This window comes from Rhopalosiphum padi, chromosome 3, assembly GCF_020882245.1.
Source record: "Rhopalosiphum padi isolate XX-2018 chromosome 3, ASM2088224v1, whole genome shotgun sequence".
Taxonomy (NCBI): Eukaryota; Metazoa; Arthropoda; class Insecta; order Hemiptera; family Aphididae; genus Rhopalosiphum; species Rhopalosiphum padi.
The window spans coordinates 48,241,045-48,265,023 of NC_083599.1; the positions used below are offsets into that span (position 1 = coordinate 48,241,045).

General features: G+C 26.8%; 2 protein-coding genes across 2 annotated transcripts in view; one reads left to right on the forward strand and one right to left on the reverse strand.

The window, feature by feature from the left end:
- Nucleotides 1–3,025: 3,025 nt before the first annotated feature.
- LOC132924634 (uncharacterized) lies at nt 3,026–10,977 on the forward strand. The gene is made up of 8 exons (XM_060989054.1): nt 3,026–3,226; nt 4,602–4,815; nt 4,953–5,119; nt 9,148–9,253; nt 9,376–9,617; nt 9,691–9,856; nt 9,952–10,084; nt 10,687–10,977. Coding segments are annotated over exons 1-8 (1,047 nt in total). The 5' UTR covers nt 3,026–3,208; the 3' UTR covers nt 10,688–10,977.
- A 2,582-nt stretch (nt 10,978–13,559) lies between these two features.
- LOC132928026 (protein abrupt-like) overlaps nt 13,560–23,979 on the reverse strand; it is a 28,243-nt gene continuing 17,823 nt past the window's right edge. The window contains exons 7-8 of the mRNA XM_060992583.1: nt 23,051–23,349; nt 13,560–20,163 (exon numbers count right to left, since the gene is read on the reverse strand). Coding sequence (XP_060848566.1) covers nt 19,411–20,163; nt 23,051–23,349 — 1,052 coding nt within the window. The 3' untranslated portion in view covers nt 13,560–19,410. The remainder of the gene's footprint in view (nt 20,164–23,050; nt 23,350–23,979) is intronic.

Here is a 23,979-nt window from a genome sequence, read left to right on the forward strand (position 1 = left end):
ACTATTTATAATATTGTGTACATGAATAAAGACGAAATATTTATACGTTCTGCTATACCTAACGAAGTCGGAAGTGTCCGACTGTCGATAGACGTAGACATAGACGCAGGTAGGTACCTATCATTGACCATTGTTATTAATTCATTATTATTAATTATTTAATAAAATAATCAATTTAATTATCATAATATAACAGTTATTGATAATAAAGAAAATAAACAAATTAGCTTGCACGCCGAAGAAATCTCATTTTATCCTAATTTATAGTAACTAGTAATTACCAATATACTCGTAGATACTAGATACACATTATACAATATAACTGAACATTGAACAATCATGAGGAATTTATAAAATGTTTAGTTAAATTAGGTATATGTCATATGGTTTATCTTTATCGTTTCATCGAGTATCGACCATCATTTTTATTTTGTTAGTGTATTAAATACCTATCTAGTATCTAGATATTTCATAAATCATAAGTATTAACGAGTAATCAGACCTATATTGGCTGTACTGGCACATCGAGCAACCGGCAGATTCACGAATGCACGATACGCTCCAAGAAAAATACAATGCGTTATGCGCCCCCCATGAAAATTACGTCTATATTTAAGATTTTAAGAGTTTAAAAACTGAATACTTAGTTGAAGTTTAAAGTTTTAAACATAGCTACTTCGGTAAGAAATACGGAAGCATAATTGATAGGAATATGATATTGTATATTATTGACTTACTGAGTTATAACATAATAATCATAATATACATTATACAGTACACCGTTCACAGTTATAAATGGGTATCCATTTAATATTAAATGATTTTTTCTGGATATAAATAGCTTTTATTTTTGTTTATTCTTTGCCCAAAATGACTTCGTCGTCGATAACAATAATACCATAATATTATAAATTTATAATATATGTCATATTATTATAGTTACCTCTTGATCTTTTATTATAAAATATTTTCTGATGTATACAGCGTGTTCTTATAGAGTACGGAGTGATTGGAAAAATATAAAATTATTTATATCAGTTCTTACATTTATTTTTAATTATCACTTTATTTACAATTATTTCTCTTGGTACGGTGAGTGGTGACACACGACTGAGTACTGACACAGTGACACGGGTTAGGTGTAGATATTGCTAGCGGAATTTAACGCGTTAATAATTAATATACAAATACAAATCACAAGACGTGTGCCTTGTAAGGCCGGGGTACTGCGTATTCCGCCGCGTATATTTTGCCGCGTTTTCCGTCGAATTCAAGATTCAGTCTTGTATCAGAGTAGCTAATATACACGACGGGCGTAATACGCCACGTTTTCATCCGCAGCGGAAAACGCAAGCCGACCCGCATTTTCCGCTGCGACGACGTGTTGACATCCAAGAAACATCGAATATTGTAAATTTACATTTTGTCAATTTTCAATAGATGAACGTTATTTCTAGTAATTTAACATTCACTTTTGTTGATATATAATAATAATAATTATACGGGAAAGTTCTGTTTTCAGAAGACTGTCCTGTTGTCCCGACGAATACTTTCGGAACGCTTAAATGCCCCATTTTTAAATTATATATCTTATAATATATCCCATGGATATTTATAGTCTTATTAGCGAAATTCAATTGATCGTTATTTTAGTAATTGAAAAATTAAAAACAAATGTTAAATTTTTACTTATAAAGGATAGTTTCTAATTACTACAAATTATTCGTTTTATTTTGTTTACTCTGTAATATAATTGTTTTAAGTAAAACTATTGATAGATGGTTCGTACATTGTTATTTATTATAAAAAAAGTCCTTCCTAATGTTTTGTTTTGTTCCGTATTCCTAAATTTTTAATCTAGCCGCACCTAAAATAAGATATTAATTTTTGTTTTTGCTGCCTTCTTAGTTCACACTTGCATAATATGTTGTCTCCGTCTTACAAGTACGTAACATAGCAAATTTACACTCAGCAGATCACGTTTAGCTCCGTCAATTTAAAAATTAGAGTGAATCGGCCTATTATGAAACTTGATGGTAAGAACATTTTCTGTGTTTGCATGTTGGTTTTTCACGATAGTTCAAGATTTTAGCAAGTTATGCGTATATTATAACATAGCGTAAATTAAAAATGCTCATAACAGTCATAAGTCATAACTCACTCAAAAACTTAATAATCGTAAAAAACTAACATACAACATACGCGGGTGTTGTGGCCTCTTAATTATAGGTACCTAATATAATAATAAGCCATGTTACTATATTTATAAATTCAATGTTCGATGCATTTTGAGGTGTTATAATTATAAATGTATAACAATTAACAGTACCTTTATATTATGTTTTATTGTATAAACGCGTATGTTCATCTCATTTAAAAATGTTAAAATAAAAGTTTATAATATCAATAAGTTGGTATTTATTTATTAATTTTTTTTTAATACGGCGAAGCTAACAAAATTAAAATTTTTTATCCTGTAATCTAATGAAGGTCCTTTACCTATAGCTTATATATAAAATTATTAAAATTAAATAATAAAAGATTAAGGCGCCCTTAAATATTTTTGCAACTCGTCCCCCATAAGAGCTGCCAGCACGGACCTGCGAGTACCAAAAACATAGCAAATGTTCAAACGTTTGTACATAATACATTGTACTTGTAGTTTGTACATTGTTATATTCTGTGGTTGTACATAGTAGGTACATCATTGAATAAATTAATGTTGAAAGACGAGAAACCGATATCATATTATTTTCTCATACCTAACGTATTGTATTTTATACAACAATATGATTTCAACGTTTTGTGCTTCAATAAATATCAAAAATAGAATTGTTTCAATGAAAATAATATCGATAATAATAATTATAGTCGCGGAATTGGTTTATATAGTTATAGTATCGGTCGACAACGTCTATAAATAATTATTTGTTTCGAATAACAAGTAAAATTTCCGTCGCACTGTGGTAGTGCGGTAAACGATACTCCCGCCCGAACCAGAAAAACATTGGACTCACGACGACTCACGAGTTTGTATTGTTTGGTAGGTACTAACGTGCGAGTGTTCGACGTTCACGCATTCGCGCCTCGCGTGTATCGGTGTGTGCAACTGTTGCAAAACCGTTGATGAAACGATCGAGACAGTTTTTTGAGTCCAGATTTCTGTAATTAATTTCAATCGGACTACAACAATACGCAAACCATTAAAATGGCTGGTATTCAAAAGGTGAGTAGAGTGCACCATACGATCTACCTATTGTCTAGTGTCTATACACGCACAGGACGAGTTAACGTAATAAATTAGTACTTACCTATCAAAAAAAATTAAATAAATATATTACTGCCTATGCTAAATACTTGTTTAACACGACACGTAAACGACGAATAAACACAGATTTAACCTCGAAATTTGGACTACAATTCAGCAACTCTGTAGTATCTAAGTCGGCTTAATAAATACAATTATTAATTTCGATAGTATATTCATTATACTTCGGGTATTTCGAATGGATCAAATATTGTTTTGTTTAGGAATAACTAATAAGTAGATACTTTATTTATAATTGTCTATAAGTAAACAAATTATATATTTATCAGTCTAAATTATTAAAATTGTGTAAATATAAGAAAAAACATACTTATTGTAGAACCTAAAAATTGAGTGGCCATGGATATTCATGACCTAATATAAAAATTAAAATAAAGCTCATTTAATTCAAAATCACTTGAAACTAATAAATAATTTCCCTAAATTAATTTATCAACTCGCCATGAAAATGTATTAAATGTAAAAATCTGAGCTCAAGCTATAAGTATTGATATAGTTAACAAACAATTTATATTTAACTCTAGATTTTGTAAGTTAATTTAGTAAAAAATACTTGCATCCTCTACATCAGCGGTTCCCAACCCATGGGCCGCGAGCAGCGTGGTACTGGGTTGTGAACCATATAGTAACTATTATATATATTTAAAATAATAGTATTACATATTTTTATTATATTCTTAATAATATTTCTAATAAAGAACTTTTTGAAAAAAAAAATGTGAAAAACAGATTGAGAATATTGTCTTCCCGCCATTTTATCTATATTGTATGGAATATAGTACCTACATATACTTATACTCTGTTAATATTGTTGTATGCCCTGCTTTGTTGGTTGTTACTAGTTAACAATTGTTAATTACTTCTATTATACACTTCTTCCTAAACTATAGTCTGTTCAGCGAGAGAACGCCCCGATTCTGCGCATCCCTCCGCGTTACAATGCTATCAAAACTGGTTCGCTTATAGCTAGTTATTGTTGGGGAATGAGCAGAAAAACTGATTTTGGTTGGGTTCTTTTGCTGGACGGAGTATAGGTAAGCAATTATTTTATATTTTTATTTATTACCAAAAGGATAACTATTAAATTGTTGATATTTTGTATAATATATACTAGTAAAAATAACACAGTTAACAGATTAAACTACATAAAATTTCCTTGAGTAAACTTCCTTAAATAAACTACTGTACTGAAGTACAATATTAATAAATGTTTTATAAACATATAAATTAGTTGGCTTTAGTCTATTATTTAAATAACTATTAATTTTTTTAGATTTATTGGGTAGTGGCTTACTTTACAAGATCCCATGAATATGGTGTAATACCTATGAATTGGTTATTAGAAAAAAATAGTATAAATCCAAATGGAACTTATTGTCTATGGCCTCCTAATCGAAACATTACTAGCGAAGATGTAATAAGAGCTCACCCTCCAGATCCATCCTGGTTAATCTGTGAAATCAAAATAATTGTCAATAGACCATATGGTAAGTCTTTAAATTAGGTTTAAGCTAATATTATATGAGTAATACCCGTCTAATAAATATTTGAATCCAATTTATTTTGTAAAATGAATTAGTGTTTAGGATTTACCTAACTAAACAAAACTTTAAATGTTTTAAAGATGATTATGTGAGAGCTTGGCATGAACTATTTGTATTAGTTGAATCTTCTTCAACAGAAACATCACCAATTATAAGGACAAAGGTTGATCATAAAAAGATCCAATTATCAAAACCCATGAATGTTAGTACGTCGAACAATGCATGTTCTTCAAGTCAATCAGTAGAGGTAGGTTATGATAACTTTTTTTATGATTTTAGTATTGATGTTTTGAAAATGTTGATGGTCATAACTTTTGATTCATTATCTTACTAAATTTAACATACCCTCATAAAGTCATAACTATATTATATTAATTAATTAATAGTTTTAATTGAAATAACTAGGAGCTACATCATGAGAATTTATTTATCCTTTTTTGTTTTAATTGATCATCTATTAATGCAATTTAATATTATTTTTTTATGAAATTTAAAACAGAAATTGAATAGTTTTTAATAATTATGATTTTATTTTTATAAATTATATCGATAATACAGTCCTTTTCCAAAATTAAATATCACCCACCCACATTTTAGTTTAATTTGATTAATAATATTTGTCTATTAAAATGGTAAGTTTACTTTCCATTTAATAAATATCAAGAAAATAACTTGTAATTTTTGATGTTTTGATGAATTTTATCTGAGTTCTAACTTTAAATGTGTATAAAAAAAATTGTAATTATATCATTTAATTAGTAAATGAATAAATTATTAGAAACTGCGTTAAATTTTCAAACATTTTTACCCTGCGAATAATTTTTTTATCGACATCTATAAAAAAAAACAACTAAAAAATGGAAAATTTAAAATGCAATTTTTAATTAAAATAAAATAACAAAACATGTTTGAGGGAAATAGTTATTATATCAGTGAATATGCAATGTTGCTAAAATTCAGCTTCATACGTTTATAAGAAATTAATTTGACTTTTGGTAAACAAATTTTTAAATAGGTTTCAAAACTTATAAATAACCTTATGTATGATTTTTAACTACAAAATAATTTGTAAAATTTTCGCGATTTTAACAAAATTTGTTAAAATTCTTATTTCAAGCACTTTTTAAATTTTTTTGTAGATTTATCTTAGTTTTTTTTTTTATTTGTGTTAATGTCAACTTATGAGTAACCTGTACTAAATTTCCAAGGTTTTTGGTTTGATGAAATTTTTTGTATTAACAATTCGAAAATTGTATTTGTCTATAAATAGTGTCAATACCAACCGGCAACTACATTCAATTTGTAATTAGAAACAATATTGAATAAAGCCCCTTGATCTCTATATCTCAAGAAATATATTTAGGTTTAATGCAATGCTTATAAATTAATATAGGTAGTTTATAGGAATAGTTCAATAGTTGAACAATGATCATAAAATTTAATATAATCTTAGTTTTATTTTTGGTTATGTTTAGATTATAGAATAAATAATATAGCCACAAAATGTTATTGTTCTCCGATAAAATCAATGTGGTTTTCAGTTTATTTTCATGATTTTTTAATTTTAAAAATATTAAAGTATTTTATTCATTGAATTTCACGTCAGTCTCATCATAAAAAAAGTCTTGTAAATGTCGACGATTTTGATTAGAATACGTACTGTTATGGTTTATTTTTGTTATACACAATACACCATTACACCAATGTGATATGACTATTGATTTTTACTAGTTATACTGATTTACTGATTTAAATTAAAATTTTAACTTACTGTAAAATAAAATATTTAACAGATTGTGTATTTCTATGAAAAATAAAAAAAAATTTATCGATAATTAAAAAACTTATTTTATTGAAAAATGTTCTAAAATTTGAAGAGAAAAAAGAGGTAGGCAAGGTGGAAGCGCTTTGTTTGTAAATCAGGTGTGAGTATTATGGGTGTTATAAATTTGAATTCAATTATTTATCTACTGTTGTATACCGTATACGTATAACGATTTTGAGTGGAAACGGTCTGTAACCTATATCACAAATTTAATTTCATGATATTTTTAATACACACAATATTATTAAAGTTATTTATTTTACTTTTAATAATACGAAAATGTTTCATTATTCTATTATTATTATTAGTATTTAATTATTATAATAGTATTTATACTTTATTATTAACTTATAGAACACAATTTTTAATAACGTCTTACTGTAAATAGTAAATACCGTAAATCAGTAAAAATAGATTTACCATACTTATAATAAAATTAATAATAATATAATTTATCAATTTAAAAGTTGCAAGTGTCCACGAACTATGTTTTAAAATTTCTGTATTAAAATAATTAACATTATTATATTTATTGTTTAAATAAGTCATTTCGACCAAATTTTAACTTAAAATTTCTATAAAAAATAATAATGTATTTTTTAGATTTTATGGTTCCAGTATAAACTACTTATGAGAAATCTTGTATTGAATTTTCTTAAGTGGGATACTTGGATATAAACCGAAAATTTTTTTTATGAATTTTTAACTTCAAAACAGTTAGGCGAATTTTACTAATTTCGTCAAAATTCTAACTTTAAATGCATAATATGTAAAATTAATATTTTTATACCAATATCAGAACAACTTATGTGTAATTTTATATTCAATTTTCAAGAATTTTGACTGCAAATAATTTTTTATCGACATTTATAGAAAAAAAAAACTTGAAAATTTCTCATGCTTATAATTAGATCAAAAATCGTTGAATTGTTTTGAATATTTGATCGTAATTGGAAAACGATTGTATAAAGTAATACATTTTATGTAAATTTCAATTACGAATTATTCGTTATTGAATTATACACACAAAAAAAATTGATTTTTGTCCAAAATTAGATTTGCATACAAATTTAGGTTTTTTTATTGATTTTGTTTTCCTCAATTATAAAAAAAAGTATAAATAAAATTTTTAAATTCTGAATGTTTTTAAGTACCGCAATTAGATCCGATTTACTATTTAAAACCACCTTCAAAGTTGAAAATCAAAGTACTTTTGTAGTTTTGCGTACACATATACAAAAAAATAAATAAAATAAACATTGTAAAATCAATACGTCATCTTTGTTCCGTTCAAAATTTAAAATAAAATCATACTTTTTCTAGCTGATGTAATATTATAATTGTGTACGATAATAGTATGTGGTTTACCACAGGTACGAATTATAAAATCGAAAAGAATTAAATAAAATAATTTTTATACCCAATATTATTTTGTATCTACAATTTATTATTATTTTGGTATTTATAAACTTAGCACTGGTGCGCGACTATAATAAACTTGTTTTAACATAATATGTTGCTATTATTATGGTGCCGTTAATGCGCGCAGGGTAGTGGTATGAACACAATTGAAGACTGCCGTTATTTTTACGGGTGCAGCACAAATTCAAACTTTTTTTTCCCGAAAAAGCAAAGTTTCATACTTCATGTTATATGAGTACCCATAATGATCTCATTAGTCATTTCTCATCTTAATAACGACGATAATATCTGATAACATTTTAAACACAGATTCATAGTGAAAGCATAACTCTTTTAGTCAAGCCTACATACATATTATATATACAGTATTGTCTCTAAAAATAATAAGATAAGCTATAATAAAGTTTAATTATAGTCGTCATTGGCCATTTCAACTAAATTAACATTACTTTGCTACAAATAAAATTATAATGCTATTCAGTATTGACAAAATTGTCAAAATTCAATAGCTCGATAGATCATGATATCACTAAATATTACATTATAGTGCATACTGTAAATGTAAGCAAAAACAAAAAATAATAAAAAGCCAATGTGGGGGATTTGATCCCTGCGTCCCCCCTTGTATACGCCACTGGCAGTAATATACTAAGAATTCTAAAATATTATTAACTCAAAAGTTTATGATTATATAATATAATATAAACTATAAATATATATTATTATAATAGTTAAATATTAATAATTAATGTATTACATGCTTTGTTATGAATTTCTAATTACAAAATAATTTATGAATTTTCAAGATTTTGTCAAAATTCTAACTTTAAACGCTTATATAAAAACGAAGTAGCAAGTTATAAGAGTCATTAACATAGAATTGCATGAGTGGCTCTCTGATATTTCATTACACTACCATCACCACACATACTCGGCACCCAATTACCTGACATGCACACATTGGATTAGAAAGTCACCTTGGAAAAATTTAATTATTTACATTATTTATGTATTATTGTTAATTGTAGAGTAATAATATGTCCAATGATGGGATGGCAACTAGCCAAAGGTCGATAATGATGAATACTCCAAACTCAACTGACATTCAGACTGATAATTCCATTATTCTTACTGGTAAATATAGTTTTTTTTTCCCTAAAAATCTTAAATCTGTCTTAATTAATGTATTAATAAATACATTTTAATATATGAAGTATAAGTAACATTATGTTTGAAAATTTTTCTTTTGTGATTAGATTTGGATGTAAAAAATATGTTAAATGCAATTTATAATAATGAAATAAATATAAAATTGATGTTAAACGATGTATTGTCAAAATTGGAAGATTTGAAAAAACTTTTTACTAAAATGAAACTACCACAAATCAAAAATGTAGATGTACAGTTCTTAGAAAAGTTTCCAATAAACAGTCCAGATGAATTAAAATTCATAGAAGAATGTATATTTTTGAACAAATTTGACTTTGGACCTAAACTAGTTTAGTATTTTAATAATGACATGAAGTATATTAATTTAGAATTTTCTATTTTATTTTTTTTATTATTGATAGGAAATTTATATTAAAACAATTGGTGGTCATTCTTTTAAAAATCATGTAGTACGAGCGTTGTCAAGATTTATCACTGATGAATATGCAGTTAAATGTACATGGACTGGCAGAGGAAAAGGAAAATTGTCTAAAATTAGTGATAAATGTTTGATTATGATACTAAAAAGTAAAGCAGATTTTTTGATTTTTACATATTTTAAAATATTAAAATATTTTCAAATAATTAGAATATTTTTTTTAAATTGTTTGTATGTGTTATAGGAGTTGTCCAAGAATGTTATGCTCCACAAATAAACACAGATTTAGAGTTTGAAAAAATTGTAGTTGGGTGGCTCAAGTCTGTTGTTACAAGATACAATAAATCAAAAGCTAAGACTTCAAACCCAATCCCATGGTAAAATGAAAAACATTACTTAATTGATATTAATATTTTTTTATTAAGTTATAACTTAATATTTCTTTATAGAAATTATTGATATTCATTATTATATTTATAAAATATAACTAATTGTTTAATATTCATTTATTAATACTTAATAATTATCATAGCAATTTGTTATTTTAAGCCTTCTATTATGAAATTATAGTAAAATAAAAGTGTAATATGGACTAATTTAATATTTTCAATTCAAAACATAATAATTTATCCCAAATAACCTAAAAATAAAATATTCTACCAAAAGTATCCATTAGGATTATAAGAAGTTATAAATTAGAGTAAGTTATTCTAGCAATAAGTAGATCCTCAATAAACTTTAAAAAAAAATTTCTTTCAACTAGGTATTCATTAACTATTAAAATTGTAAAAGAAAATAACAAATATTAAATTGGTTTTCACTGAAAGATCACCTAATTTTTAATGATCAAATTATAAGAAAAAAAAAATTATTATTTAATTATTGGAGTTAAAATGTTTTTAGTGCTTAGTGTAAATTTATTTTTTCATGGTTATCATATTTATAGTATCTAATAGTTATAATTTAATTACAATTTCAGATATCAAATCCAAGACTTATTTATACTCAAAATATTTGTTATTATACAACATTAATTAACAGTTGTTAATTATTTAATATTATAAATGTTTATCAATACATTATATTATTAATATGTACCTCTAGTATTGTTTTATATATTATAAAAGTATTTAAGTTTTTTTTTTTTTTTTTAATCAAATATTACAATTTTATTTCATTAACTTTTTATTTTTATTGTATCAGTTTCTATCCAAAAAAGAACTTTCATATTGTGATTAATTTAATTATTATTTTATAACCTAATTATTACAAGTATTGTTATTTAAGTAGCTACTTTTTGATGATTATTTAATCTAAACAGATATTAAGTTTGTTATTTTGTTTAAGAGCTGAATTGTAATAAAATGTTTTTTTTCTAATTTAAATGTTCCTTGAATTATATTTTGAATCAAGTTATTTTATATTTTTTTTATTTATGAGTTATAATTAATTATGTTTTAAAACTAACAAAAGTAATGTTGATATTATTATAATAAATAATAAAATTCGCCATAAACCATTCTGTTTTAATTTAAAATTTGATTAAAAATTATAACTATATTTTAATAACAACCACTGTCCACTTATAATTGTAACTCTTAAAATGAGTTTCAGTCTAAATAGTTCCTATAACAGGTACTATACTTGGATTAACCTAGTTTATGGGTCACCAAATAATGTTCCGCGAGCAAACTTTTTATCATGTATACAAAATAATCATATTAACATTTGGTCAACATTTTAAGTTTCTAGAGTTATTCGTTTTTTAAAATTTATTCTTGTGCTATCAGAAACCACCCTTAAAGTTGAAGATCAGTGCATTATTTATTTATCCCGTCGCTAAAAATCTAAAATACAATTTAATTTACATGTTATTTTTTATACATATTTTTATATATTTATATTTATTTTTAAATTTACTGATAATATTTTCGAAAAGGTAAGTCCACACTAGTTTGTAACGATTGAATAACTCATGAAAAAAAAGTTCGAGACAAAACATAGGTATGGTAAGTATTAGTGGATTTCAAGGAAGCCCAAGATTGCATCCAATGCAATACTCTATGAGTTTGGCTTCCCTAGAGTGCTGAAATAACCAGTCGCTTGTGTAGTGCTGTTCTTTTACATCTACAATTACACCATTATTCGAGTACTCTAACCGGAGTCTAACTTAACCAAAGTGATATTGAATGGGTGATAAAATCACGCTCGTAAATTAAGTTTTGTGATTTGAATTATTTTTCAAACTCATGTTTTACAAATTATTAGTAACATTCATTGGCTAAAAATATCTACTGGACTTAAGTGTCTTATTTTTTTTTTTGTTATAGATATATTATATATTAATATTATTATAGATGTACATGTACGACTGTACGAGTATAATAAACAACAATGATTGACTGTTTCACAAATCACAACTGTCGAATAGACTTTATATTTAAAAGACTTATTTCTTCTAAATTGAGTAGAATTATCTAATAGCGTTGTATATTTAGCTTAATAGCAATTTTTTAGTTCATTAACAAAAAATCTATTAATAATATAAAAAAAAAACTATTAGATAACCAGGTAGGTACCTATTAACAGTTTCAATATCAATATTCTCGTTACTGCCTATTTCAAATTAATTATATTTCTACTTTTAGTATGCAAAGCCAAATCCGATAGTGGTGAAACCAAAAAAATATGTAGTTCTATAATGCATATACACGAAAAGCTAAGAAAAGAATATCATTAAAATATTAGGCTCCTTTTTAAGGTTTTGAGCAGAGCAGTTGAATGTATTGATTTTTAAAATTAGGTTTTTTTCTGTCTGTCATTACCTTTTGGGGCCGTAATAATGCTTTAAATTTATACTTTATGGGTGATTTATAGTACAAAATTATAGATAGTTAGAATTTTCAGTGGTGTAAAAATTCTCAATAATTTTCAAAATAACCCGGGAAAGTTCAAAAATTCAAAAATGAATATGGGTAACCATAAAAGTAGAGATACTTGGAATTTTCACAATGTTTATATCCGAATTTCGAATTTCCAACATATAGTATAATTTTCTAAACATTTTGACTTCTTTTTAACTATCTACTTATAGAGATTTTAAATTTATAAATTTTTTTTTTATAAATGTCAATCGACAATAATTTATTTGCCGAATCATTCTAAAAAATTTAATGCCACATTACTTGTTACAATATCGGTATACAAATACTAAAAAGAGGTCTGCATTATTTTCTTATATACATTTGAACAACTGTTATAGTTTTAATTTTGACACAATTCGTCAAAATTATGAAAATTTATATTATATGTATATTAATTACCTAAAAAAACATAAAATAGTTATACCATCACTAGGCGATGATCACCTACTTAAAATATAAGGCTTACTTAATATGTGAATATCAGAATATATTAGAAATAAATAGCATTTAAAATAAAAACGTCGTCATACAATACAATATAGGTAATTGTGTAAATCGGTGCTTTTGTATACTAAAATACTCAATAAAAGCACAGAGACGTTCGAATATTATCAAATAGTACTCTTAGTACTGATAGTCCTTTTAATAAATATTATTTTTACAAATATGCAAATACTAAAAGTTCCTCCACATTGGACTAATGACAAACATACACAACAAATTAAAATCATTTGAAAACCAATATATTCGTTTCGCTCTGCAAAATGTATAACAATCGATCCGCGATCGTAAACAAGTATTTTTTTTTCACTCAAAATATTGAGACATTCAATCTAATATTTTTTTTTGTGTGTATTCTCAGCCACACTTAATGAGTAAATGGGTATAGTTGTGCCTAAATGACAAACAACAAATAAACAAAAGTCGGTTTAAATTTAAATTATATTTGTTTTATTATTATTAACTGCTGAAATCAATTGCACATTACTATATTTTTTTAAAACTATCTACATGTTTTACACAAAGTACACACATTTTCTTGGAATTAAAATTTTTTTACCGTTATTTGTAACAGAACAATGTTACTTTAAACATAACGCTCTCTAGGACAATAATATTTAAATAGTTATTACATCATTATATTATAGCGTATGACGATATTTATTTCATTCTCGAAACAATATTTATAAATTCGATTTTTACTAACATCTATTGTATATTTAATAATTATTATTTTCTGAACAAAGGCGAATAATATTGTGCATTATATATCAGTATGATCTGAACTAAAACATAAATAATAATAATAATAATAATAATAATGATAATAATATAATAATAAAATATAAAAATAAGAAAAAAAAACAGTTTAAAGGGTGCGTATGACTACCTGCACTGATTTTTTTTTAATGTATATAAGTAGTACTTAGTGTACACACACACGCACACACACACAGGTACATTAGTACATTTAAAGGCACTTAGAAAAACAATTTTTTTTTTGTCTTTTTTCACGACATAATAAAACAATATAATAATCAATTTTAACTTAAAAAAAAAAACAAACTGCTGCTCGACAAAATGGCGTTGACCGGTAATTTTATTGTTAAACAATAATAATAATAATAATAATAATTATAATAAAAAAATTTAGTCATGGTACAATAAAAACTTCAATGAAATTTAAACATTCAACTCTGTGGGATGGTGAACGAACGGGTGATGAGGCTAACAGATAACCAACAATGAGGGGGGAGAAGGCCCAGGGCGCGTATAAGAGACGAATATCCAACAGGTACACTACGAAAATAAATATAAAACAAAACTACAACACGCATACTATATTATGTAATATACTACAATAACGTGTGTGCATAATCTTAAAGAGTTACTTAATAATAATAATAATAATAATTAAAATAATAAGCAAGTAAATATTAACCAAAATAATTTTTTTTTATTGGTTTTTCAAACTCTATACAACACGTGACTCGCTATATAATATATTATTTTTTTTTAATTGTTTTTTTGTTTTATTTTTAATTTTTTTTTTTTTTTCGTAAATAGTGTTATTAAAAACAATAATTTAGACAACTAGTTACACACTCACGCACACACATATGACGAAACGATTATTCAAATACGATTATGGGAGGAGGGTGAGACGCGATGGCCGATGATAGTGGTCCAACTTAGACTTTTATAATAGTATATGTTATATTATCGTGGTAACACACATCGGGATCGAGTAACCGATATACGGCGGTAACAACCACAAGTGGTATTATAAGCTGATGGTAAAACGATTTAAATGATAATCACAGAGAGATGATACTCAACAAAAAGGTCGACGAATGGCCCACCACTGCGCGAGCATACACGTGTGTATAAGACAATCAAATGTGTCAATAAGAAAAAAAAACCCTGAACGTTTCTTGCGGTAAAAGACAACCCATTATTTTTAACTAAAATACAATAGGTATCAATGCTATTACACTAACAATCGATGATTATTCAATTTGATGGAATTCAAACAAAGAGAATATAATAAACAGCGGCCAGCGAGCTTTTTAGAAGACAACAAGAATTCAGCGGGCATCGTATAGTACGTTCAAAAAAACCAAATAATAAAATACATAAAAATAATTAGGAACATTGACTGGTAGCGATATTGATGAGTAAGACAATTTTAACGTTGCAATTTACAAAATCAATAAAACATAACATTGTCAATTTCATTATGATTATCATTTTAAAACTACTGGTCTCCGCTTATCATTTGAAATTACTAAAAATGTTTGTACATTGTTTTTCTTAATCGTATTGTTTTTGTTTTTAAGTACAAGGCCTTTAAAATTTAATAATTATAATAATAATAATAATAGTAAATATAATATTAATTATAAGAAACCATATACAATTAAAAATTAAAACTGTAATTATTTAAAAAAAAAAAAACCAAACGTTATAAATAAAATATATTAACAAATTGAGCAGAGCAGATCTGTTTTTAAAAAATGAAAAAAGATGTTGGAACAAAAAACAAAATATTTGATACAGCGAGTATTTTTAAAAGATTAATAGTAGCATGTAAAAAAAAAAACAAAACAAAATAAAGAAAATTATTTTTAAAAGAGCGCTTTATACATTGTGTGATTTTAAATGTTTTGATGTTTCACAATAATTGGTATCTTTTTAATACCAATATTATACACTAAGTATGAACCAACAAGCCCTTATTTGACAGAGTATGGTCTGGAATGAGAATTGTACAAACAAAATCTTCACGGCCCGACTAAATCTCTGTTTAAGTAATCTTTTACTTCTCGTAACATGATAATTGACAATTGTTTCGATAAAAATAAAACATTTAGTGTGATATTATGTCTCGTGATTGCTTATACTAACAAAAAGAGTTTTTTTTTTTTTTTGTAAATCATGAAGTTCGATTGATTAACAATTTAGATCATAAGCTGTTGATTCATACTCTAATACAGTTATATTAACAACAGTTAAAATTTAAAGACACATTGATTACAGGTACAAGTGTTCCATTTGATTTTTTCTTTAATTTTCAAAAAATTATATGATTATAATATTTTAAAATATATTATGGCACTTGATCAACATACAAAGAATTACTTATTCAGGTTTACAAAAGAAAAAAAATCGTTGACAATATTATTTTATGCATAACAAATCTTAGCAACTAAAATTAAACATGATACTATCTAACTTAAATGTTAAAATGTTTGTACTATAATAATTACCTGGTCTAAACTTTCATTAACAAAAAAAGAAAAAACATTGTATATACATTATACATATGACAAAATAAAATACTCAATTCACTGAGTCTCAAAACAAAAAAAAATCTTGGTTTAATTTTACATTGTGAGCTGAGTATAATATTAATAATAATAATTATACATTGCAATTCATTGTTAAAGCACCAGTCTACGTTACACAATAACATCATAATCGGTATGCATAAATATTTTCCTACATATCAATAAAATCTTGAAGGCTTATATAAATCTGTACAAAAACGTGTTATATATATAAAAAAAAAAGATTTAAAAAAATTAAATAACTCAAATATTAATCAATCATTGTTCTACTTCTTGGTTTAATAATGTGTTTAATAGAGATACAACTTATCGATTTTAAGTTTAAAAATATATTATTAAATTGTTTATCTACTCAGTTTAAATGATTTATACATTATTTTAATTTAATTTATAATAAGTCTTATTTGACATATTGTTTTTAAAATATATTATATATGCTTCAATTTATGGTAGTCTTTTATATTTTATAATTAGTATATTGTTGAGGTAAATTATTAAAATGAAAAAAAATATAATAATGAGAAACTGTTATGTATACATGGAAAAATTTGTTCAGTTTGTGCCCAACCACCTATCTACTAACATAATTAATAATGCGAGGCACTTCAGATTTTTCAATGTAAAACATAAAAATAAAAATACATAAAGTGTCATCAGTCTTTCCTTTCATCAGTCTAATTAGGAAAAATGACCACGACCTTAATAAAAAAAAAAAAAGAATAAAATATTAATAACTTAAGTTTGTAAGTAAATATTTCATAATATTATTTCATTGGTCAACAAGCTGTTTTATTATTTTGTTCGATGAGTGGCATGAAAGAAATCAATGACTAGTGTCAATTAATAATAATAAAAAAAAAAATAATAATAATAAAAATAATTAATAAAAATGAATGAATTATCAACAGAAATACACATAACATTTGTACAACCAAGATGCTGAACTTTTAAATTGTTTTTTTTTTTTTTTTGTTAACGGTTTTGTTTAAATTAATATAAATAAATAATAAAGATATTATGATGTTAAATAATTATTGCACTTGGGTTCGATTGAGAGAGATACAGAAAGAATAAAATAATACAATATCTTTGTTCAGAGTTTTGATAGGTACATTATTTTAAAAACTATGTATACAGTAATAACACGCATTAAAATAATTTTAATAGTAAAAATAACATTTATGTTTGTACTTTAAGTTGTATTGACTATATTTGATAAGATTATATATTATTATTTAAATTGTACTTATAAAGTTATAACGTAGTAAAAAGAAACCCAATTAGTTTAGATTTGTAATTTAATTTCAAATCGGCTATCGTTTATTAACCGCTTGAAAAAAACTAATGCTAATTTTGCACTTTGATTTGTACTCTATTTTAAAAAAAACGTGTAAAATATAATTAAAAATAATAATTCAATAAAACACGATATTATATACATTGAGCCTTATAAATTGTTTGTATATATATTATAAATTAATTTATACATATAGAATAGTAATACCATCAAAGTAGTATTATTTTAGTCGTATATATAAAACATAATATTTTAAGTTCTATAGAACTATATTATAAAATTATACGTTTTTTTTTATTATTTGATTTAAGATAATGCATTTGCATATAATATTTCTAGTTCAAAATGAAATCATTTATCTTATATTGTATTGTATATATTATATTGTTGTTGAACACATGAAATGAGGAAGTCTTCAGACTATACTATTAGCAATTTTATCATTGAAATACATTTTTAAAACAAACGGGTCAACATACAGCAATACTGTGTTTAATTAGATAAATAAATAAATATGTAAATAAATAAATAAAAAAAATGAAACTCATAGGGGATGTTTTTTTTTAATAATGGTACTACGAGTTTTCAAAAAAAATATAATAATATAACTTTGCTGCATCACTAAAGTTGTTTTTATTAATACTGGTTTATAGTTAGGAAGTGTACCTACTTTTAACTAACAAGTTTAATATGGCATGTTTTAAAAGACGAAAAAATATATTATATATGTAACAATATAATTCAAGTCTTGTGTTAAGAGGTTGTGATCGATTTATTACTTGGCGTAAGCAAAAAAACACATTTTAACATCTACGATTGAGGTAGTTGAAGAGGAATGGTATGGTATCTATATAATATTAGAGAGAGTCTAACCCATAAAAGGTTTCGTAAATATCATATTATTATTTAGGTGTATATTATATACTATGGCACGAACGAAAAGAAAAAAAATCTGATAAAAACATTTAGGAACAAACATGTTTGAACTGCTATGTTAGACTGTTAAACAATTTAATGACTAGTCGTAAATAAATAAAAACGTAAAAAAAAATTGATTAATAATAATAATAATAATAAAAAAAAAACACCTGATCAGAAAATAGATCTACGTTGTCTTCTGTGGCATTAAATCATCAATAAATGTTGTACCGTGTTTAATGATAGAATTTGCTTAGTAAGTATAATATTAGAAATTATTGTCCTCCGAGAATTTCCGTTGACGTATACATTCATGAAGTCTTTAAAAAAATAAATTTTAGATCTTACGATACAGGTAGTTCCGTCCGTGAATACATCAAACACACGACCTAACTGACCGCTACACTTTATAGCTATTATATAATAATAATAATAATAATAATGATAATAATAATATTACAATAATATTTTATGTACGTACTCTCTTCTCTCTTTCGCCCCGCAGACGAAGAATCACGGATTTATTCAATATACACTCAAAACTAAAAGGCCTAAGTTCTAAATTTTTTTTGATTTTTTTAAAATTTTTTACACTTGTGTTTCGTCGCTCTCGCACCGATGAACGGCAGCGGTGTAGATGGTAGTGCGGAGTTGATAGTGAGATTGGGTGGGCCTGCTGGTAGGGGGGAGAGATTGGGGGCGGATTTGCCCGATCAGTTCTTGCCGGCCTGCAGCGGCAATGGCGTGTCGTTGACGCTACCGGCTCCGCCACCGTTGCTGTGCCCACGCCGACGACGGCGGTCGTCGTCTTCGTCGTCGACGTCTTCATCGACGTCCTCATCGATGTCATCCTCATCGATATCGTCCTCGTCGGACGCTGACGAGTAATCCGCGTCATCGGGCGCGATCTCGTGCTTGATCATGTCTCCGGCAATCTTGGATGCGTAGAACAGCGGTGGGTTGGTCTCCACCAGTGCCTTGAGGTACGAGTCCAGGAACGCCTTGTTGTTGTACGGTGAGATCTTGCTGTCACCCGGCTGCAAGTCTTTGCCACAAGCCGCAAAAGCCGGCAGGAACGGTGACAGAGCACCTCCGCCGCTGCCTCCCCCACCGCCGCCTGCTCGCGCGTAATTGTCGATCAAGTCCATGGCCGTGGGAAACTTGCCACCACCGCTGTTGTGGAGATGGTGCTGCTGCTGCTGCAACAGTTGCTGTTGTTGTGATTCGCTGTACCGCTGTTGGTTGTTGTTGTTGTTCCCGTATTGCTGGTGGTGATGGTTGTTATTGTTGTTGTTATGGTGATTGTGGTGGTGACCGGACGAGTTCACGGTTAAGTCCTCGGGGTCGTCACCGCCGCACACGCTGCTGTTAGCCGACTGCAAGTCTAGCTTGCCGTCGCTGCGCCGGTGACTGGTCGTGACCGCGTCTGTTGGCGAAGCTCTTGCCCGTAATTCAGCCGGCGATACCTGTAATCATCGGACGTGCATTAGGGGGATACGATCTCGATTGTGTTTTCTACCAAAATAGACTTGGCTTATACTAATTGTACTAACTATTTTTGTAATCACAAATAAACTTTAAAAAATATGTTTCATGGGAAGTAGGGGTTTACTTCACACTATAGTACTATACCATAAGCTGACCACTTTGTCCAAATGATACTGAATAACCAATTTACAATTTGTCTGGTATCATTTGAACAATCATGGGATGACCACGAAGTGAAAAGTCTTTTTGTAAGTTTATTTCGGTTACATATGATGCATGTTATTTTCGAGGAACTTACAATTTTCCCGGTTAGTTTATTTAGTATTAAAGTTGGGTAGCTGTATGGGACTTATTACACGTGTGTGTCCAATGTGTTTATACACTTCCGTGTTTCCCAACGAGGACAGCGTTAATTTCACCACCTACCCTATGTCACACATGAAGCAGCTTCTATTTAAATTTATTATACTGTTTCAAAAAGAAATCTTTTTCATATTCTCCGTTAACCACCTGTGGTGGTTTTTCAAAACTACATAAATTAGTGCCAATTTGCACTGTTCAACTCGTAGTATTCCGGGTCTAAACATGGATAACACGTTTAATACCATCCTTGAATCCAAAAACCACATACTTATATTTAGATAAAAATACAGGACAACACTGCTCACTTTTAATAGATTAAATCCGCACCAAGTTAACCCACTGCTCATTTTATAATGAATTTATAATTACCTACTAAAAGTGTGAACTGTTTAATTTATTATTTATATGTATTTAAATAAAAAAATATATTTTTAATAACTGTCAAATAATTACTTATCACAATAATTCTATGAGAATTCGATATTTTTTACTTGTCAAAATAAATTTTCTATTTTTATGGTAAACATAAATAATTTTTTTTCATTTTGGGCATGAATTTTTAAAAAAAAAATAGTGCTTCCTAACTTATTTTTGTATGCCTGTGTTTAATTTTTTAATGCTTAAATAGTTAAAATAATTTGTGGTATTTCTTTGTAAAATAAAACTAAAAAGTATGTGATTTTTGGTTGCTATCGATAACATTAATAATAGGACGTAATCGAGACCAACCATTGTAATAAAAAACCATTTGAAAATAAAAACGCACCGTATGTGAAACGAGTAAATGGCCAGCGGTAGAGTTTAGCGACCGCTCGCATTTCCGTTCTCTGGAATTATATACGGTTTAAAACGGGACAAGTAATAAAAAGGAGAGTCCCGTCCTTAATTTTTCGGAAACACTGAGAATCAAGAACGGTAGAAAAGGGGGCCTCTGTACTAAACAGTGAACAATAAATAATAATAAAATAATAATTATTACTGTCCCTGACGCGCTTGCGACATAAAACAGATAAAATACAGAGACATGAAATCTATTGTGCTTAGTAGCCAGTAGGTACTATAGTAAGTACCTACCTATATCCAGACAAAACATTTGTAACAACGATATTATAAAAATGTTGGGACTCAATAAAATCGTGAATAATATTATAGTTGTAATTGAATATTTAATTGAATATTTAATAATTTTTTAAAATATTAAAATTAAAATTACACAAGAATAGTTGTTATACATTAAGATGTTGCTGTTAATTTTTTGTAGGTTTAAAATAAGATAAATTTGTAATATTTTAGTTATAATTCTTAGCAAAATAAAGTCGAAGAACAAATAATTGAAAATAATATTTAATACCTACTGAATGTTCTATCCATATTTTTTATTTATTAAATTTATAATATTTTAAATTTTGCTTTTATTAAAAAAAAAAAAAAAATCGAATATTGAAATAATTAAAATTCATAAAGATAATATATTTTTATCTGTAATCTATATTTAAATTATTAATACACTTATGTTCATAATATAGTTAATTTCAGTGAGGTACTTTAAATTAATCTATATGATTCTAAAATAAATATAATAATAAAAAAGTATTAGTTGTTCTATGTTAATAAATAAAATATACTGTAAAAAATATTGGTGAATTTAAAATATAAATACTGCATAGGTATACTTGCATTGGATATGAATGTGAATATATTTTGCTCGATTTGTTTTATAAATTAGTACATTCTCTGATTTTCATAATACATGGAAATACTTAGATTTACAAATTGCATAAACAGATTGATAATAATTTAAACTTTCTTAAGTCTGAAGATGGTAAATTTACAAATAATAGTTTATTATGGTTTTGTAAATGTTCAAGACAATATAGTATTATACTATTATACGTACCATTTTACATTGCGCGTATATTATTATAGTTGATTATCTGATACCACACACATTATTTATGTAAATATCAAACTAACCAAATATTTTCACAGTGTAAAAATGTTTGTTTATGCCATTTTTTCTTTATTTATATTTATGCTATAGACATTTCTACCAAACGCCACACATAACGCATAAATTCGATCTAGAGGTCATCTATAGGGCAACGGATTTTTTATTAAATAACCAACATATATATATATATATATATATATATAATTCGTACAACATTTATTTTTATCCCTATTTTTAAAATTTAATTATTGTTTAAAAAGGTTATTTTTAATTTTAGTAATTTTTAAAGCATATTTACATTTTTTTTCGAGTATTCATTTTGTAAAATAAAGTAATTCAAAATATTGTCTCAAAACATTTATAAACTTTTAATGTAATGCTTATGATTTATAAAACAGTTTAACGTATAGTTTAACATAATTAAAAATTAATGTATTTTTAAATTGTTGTACGTTTAAAATATCCAGCTCCAAGATGACGATTTTCGAGTAAAGTACGCTTGAAAAGCAACAATAGAAATTACATATTTTATTATTTATAAATTTTAATACCTTGACTCCAGCTTTTAGCAGCAGATTTGACGCCAGTTCCGGATCGAAATTGGACGGCATTGGTTGCACGGGTAGATCCTTGGTACTTATACCACGGTGTTGACGCGACATGTGCGAGTGCAACGAATTTCTCGATTTGGCCACCGTGCCGCACAGTACACATCTATATCCAGAACACACGGTGTGTTTGTCCTCCAGATGTGTGCGGAGCGTGTGTGCCGAACGGTAGATCTTTCCGCACTTTGGACACGGTCTCGGGTCGGTTGCTCTTACTCTGGTCATCTCGATCGATCTCCTGGCTGAAAGATTTACACGTTTATAAAGACGGGCCAATGAACAAGCAAATAAATAAATGCATTTAATATGCCTAATAACAATTATATCATTACAGTTTATACGATGTAGGTACCTCTATAGTCTATATACACAATTATTATTGAGGACGTCAGCGGATAAATAATTTTTAAATATTCATACAGATAAACCAATAAAAAAAACCTGTAATAATTTTAAATTCATTTAGTTCGGTTATTACTTACCTAACCATTTACCTGCCAACGTCAATACCTATTATACATGATGCTCATCGCTTGTAATCGTTTCTTATTTTAATATGCCACTTTTATGTAAAGAAAATATATTCATAGATTTAACAATTGCATAACACATAATATCATGCCATATAAATCGTAATCCTTATATATATAAAAGAAGAACAGGCGTTTTTTATGTTCCAATTTTGTGACGACACTATTTAACTTATTTCCAATTTTTTCACAGACATGTTCCAAATACTCTTCTAAGTGTCACCACATCACCTGATTTTTCATTTTTTTTTGTCTGAGGGGAGGGAGAGGGGGATTTGTATTAAAAGGTTACGGGTTTTTAGCGTGTCATTTAAATAATTTAACAATTTTTTTTTCATAACG

Excerpts from the sequence above, each read along its gene's own strand:
- LOC132924634 (XM_060989054.1), top strand. Across the intron at positions 9,254-9,375 it reads TAATTCCATTATTCTTACTG|ATTTGGATGTAAAAAATATG; the intron begins GTAAATATAGTT and ends TTTTGTGATTAG. Across the intron at positions 9,618-9,690 it reads TTGACTTTGGACCTAAACTA|GAAATTTATATTAAAACAAT; the intron begins GTTTAGTATTTT and ends TATTATTGATAG.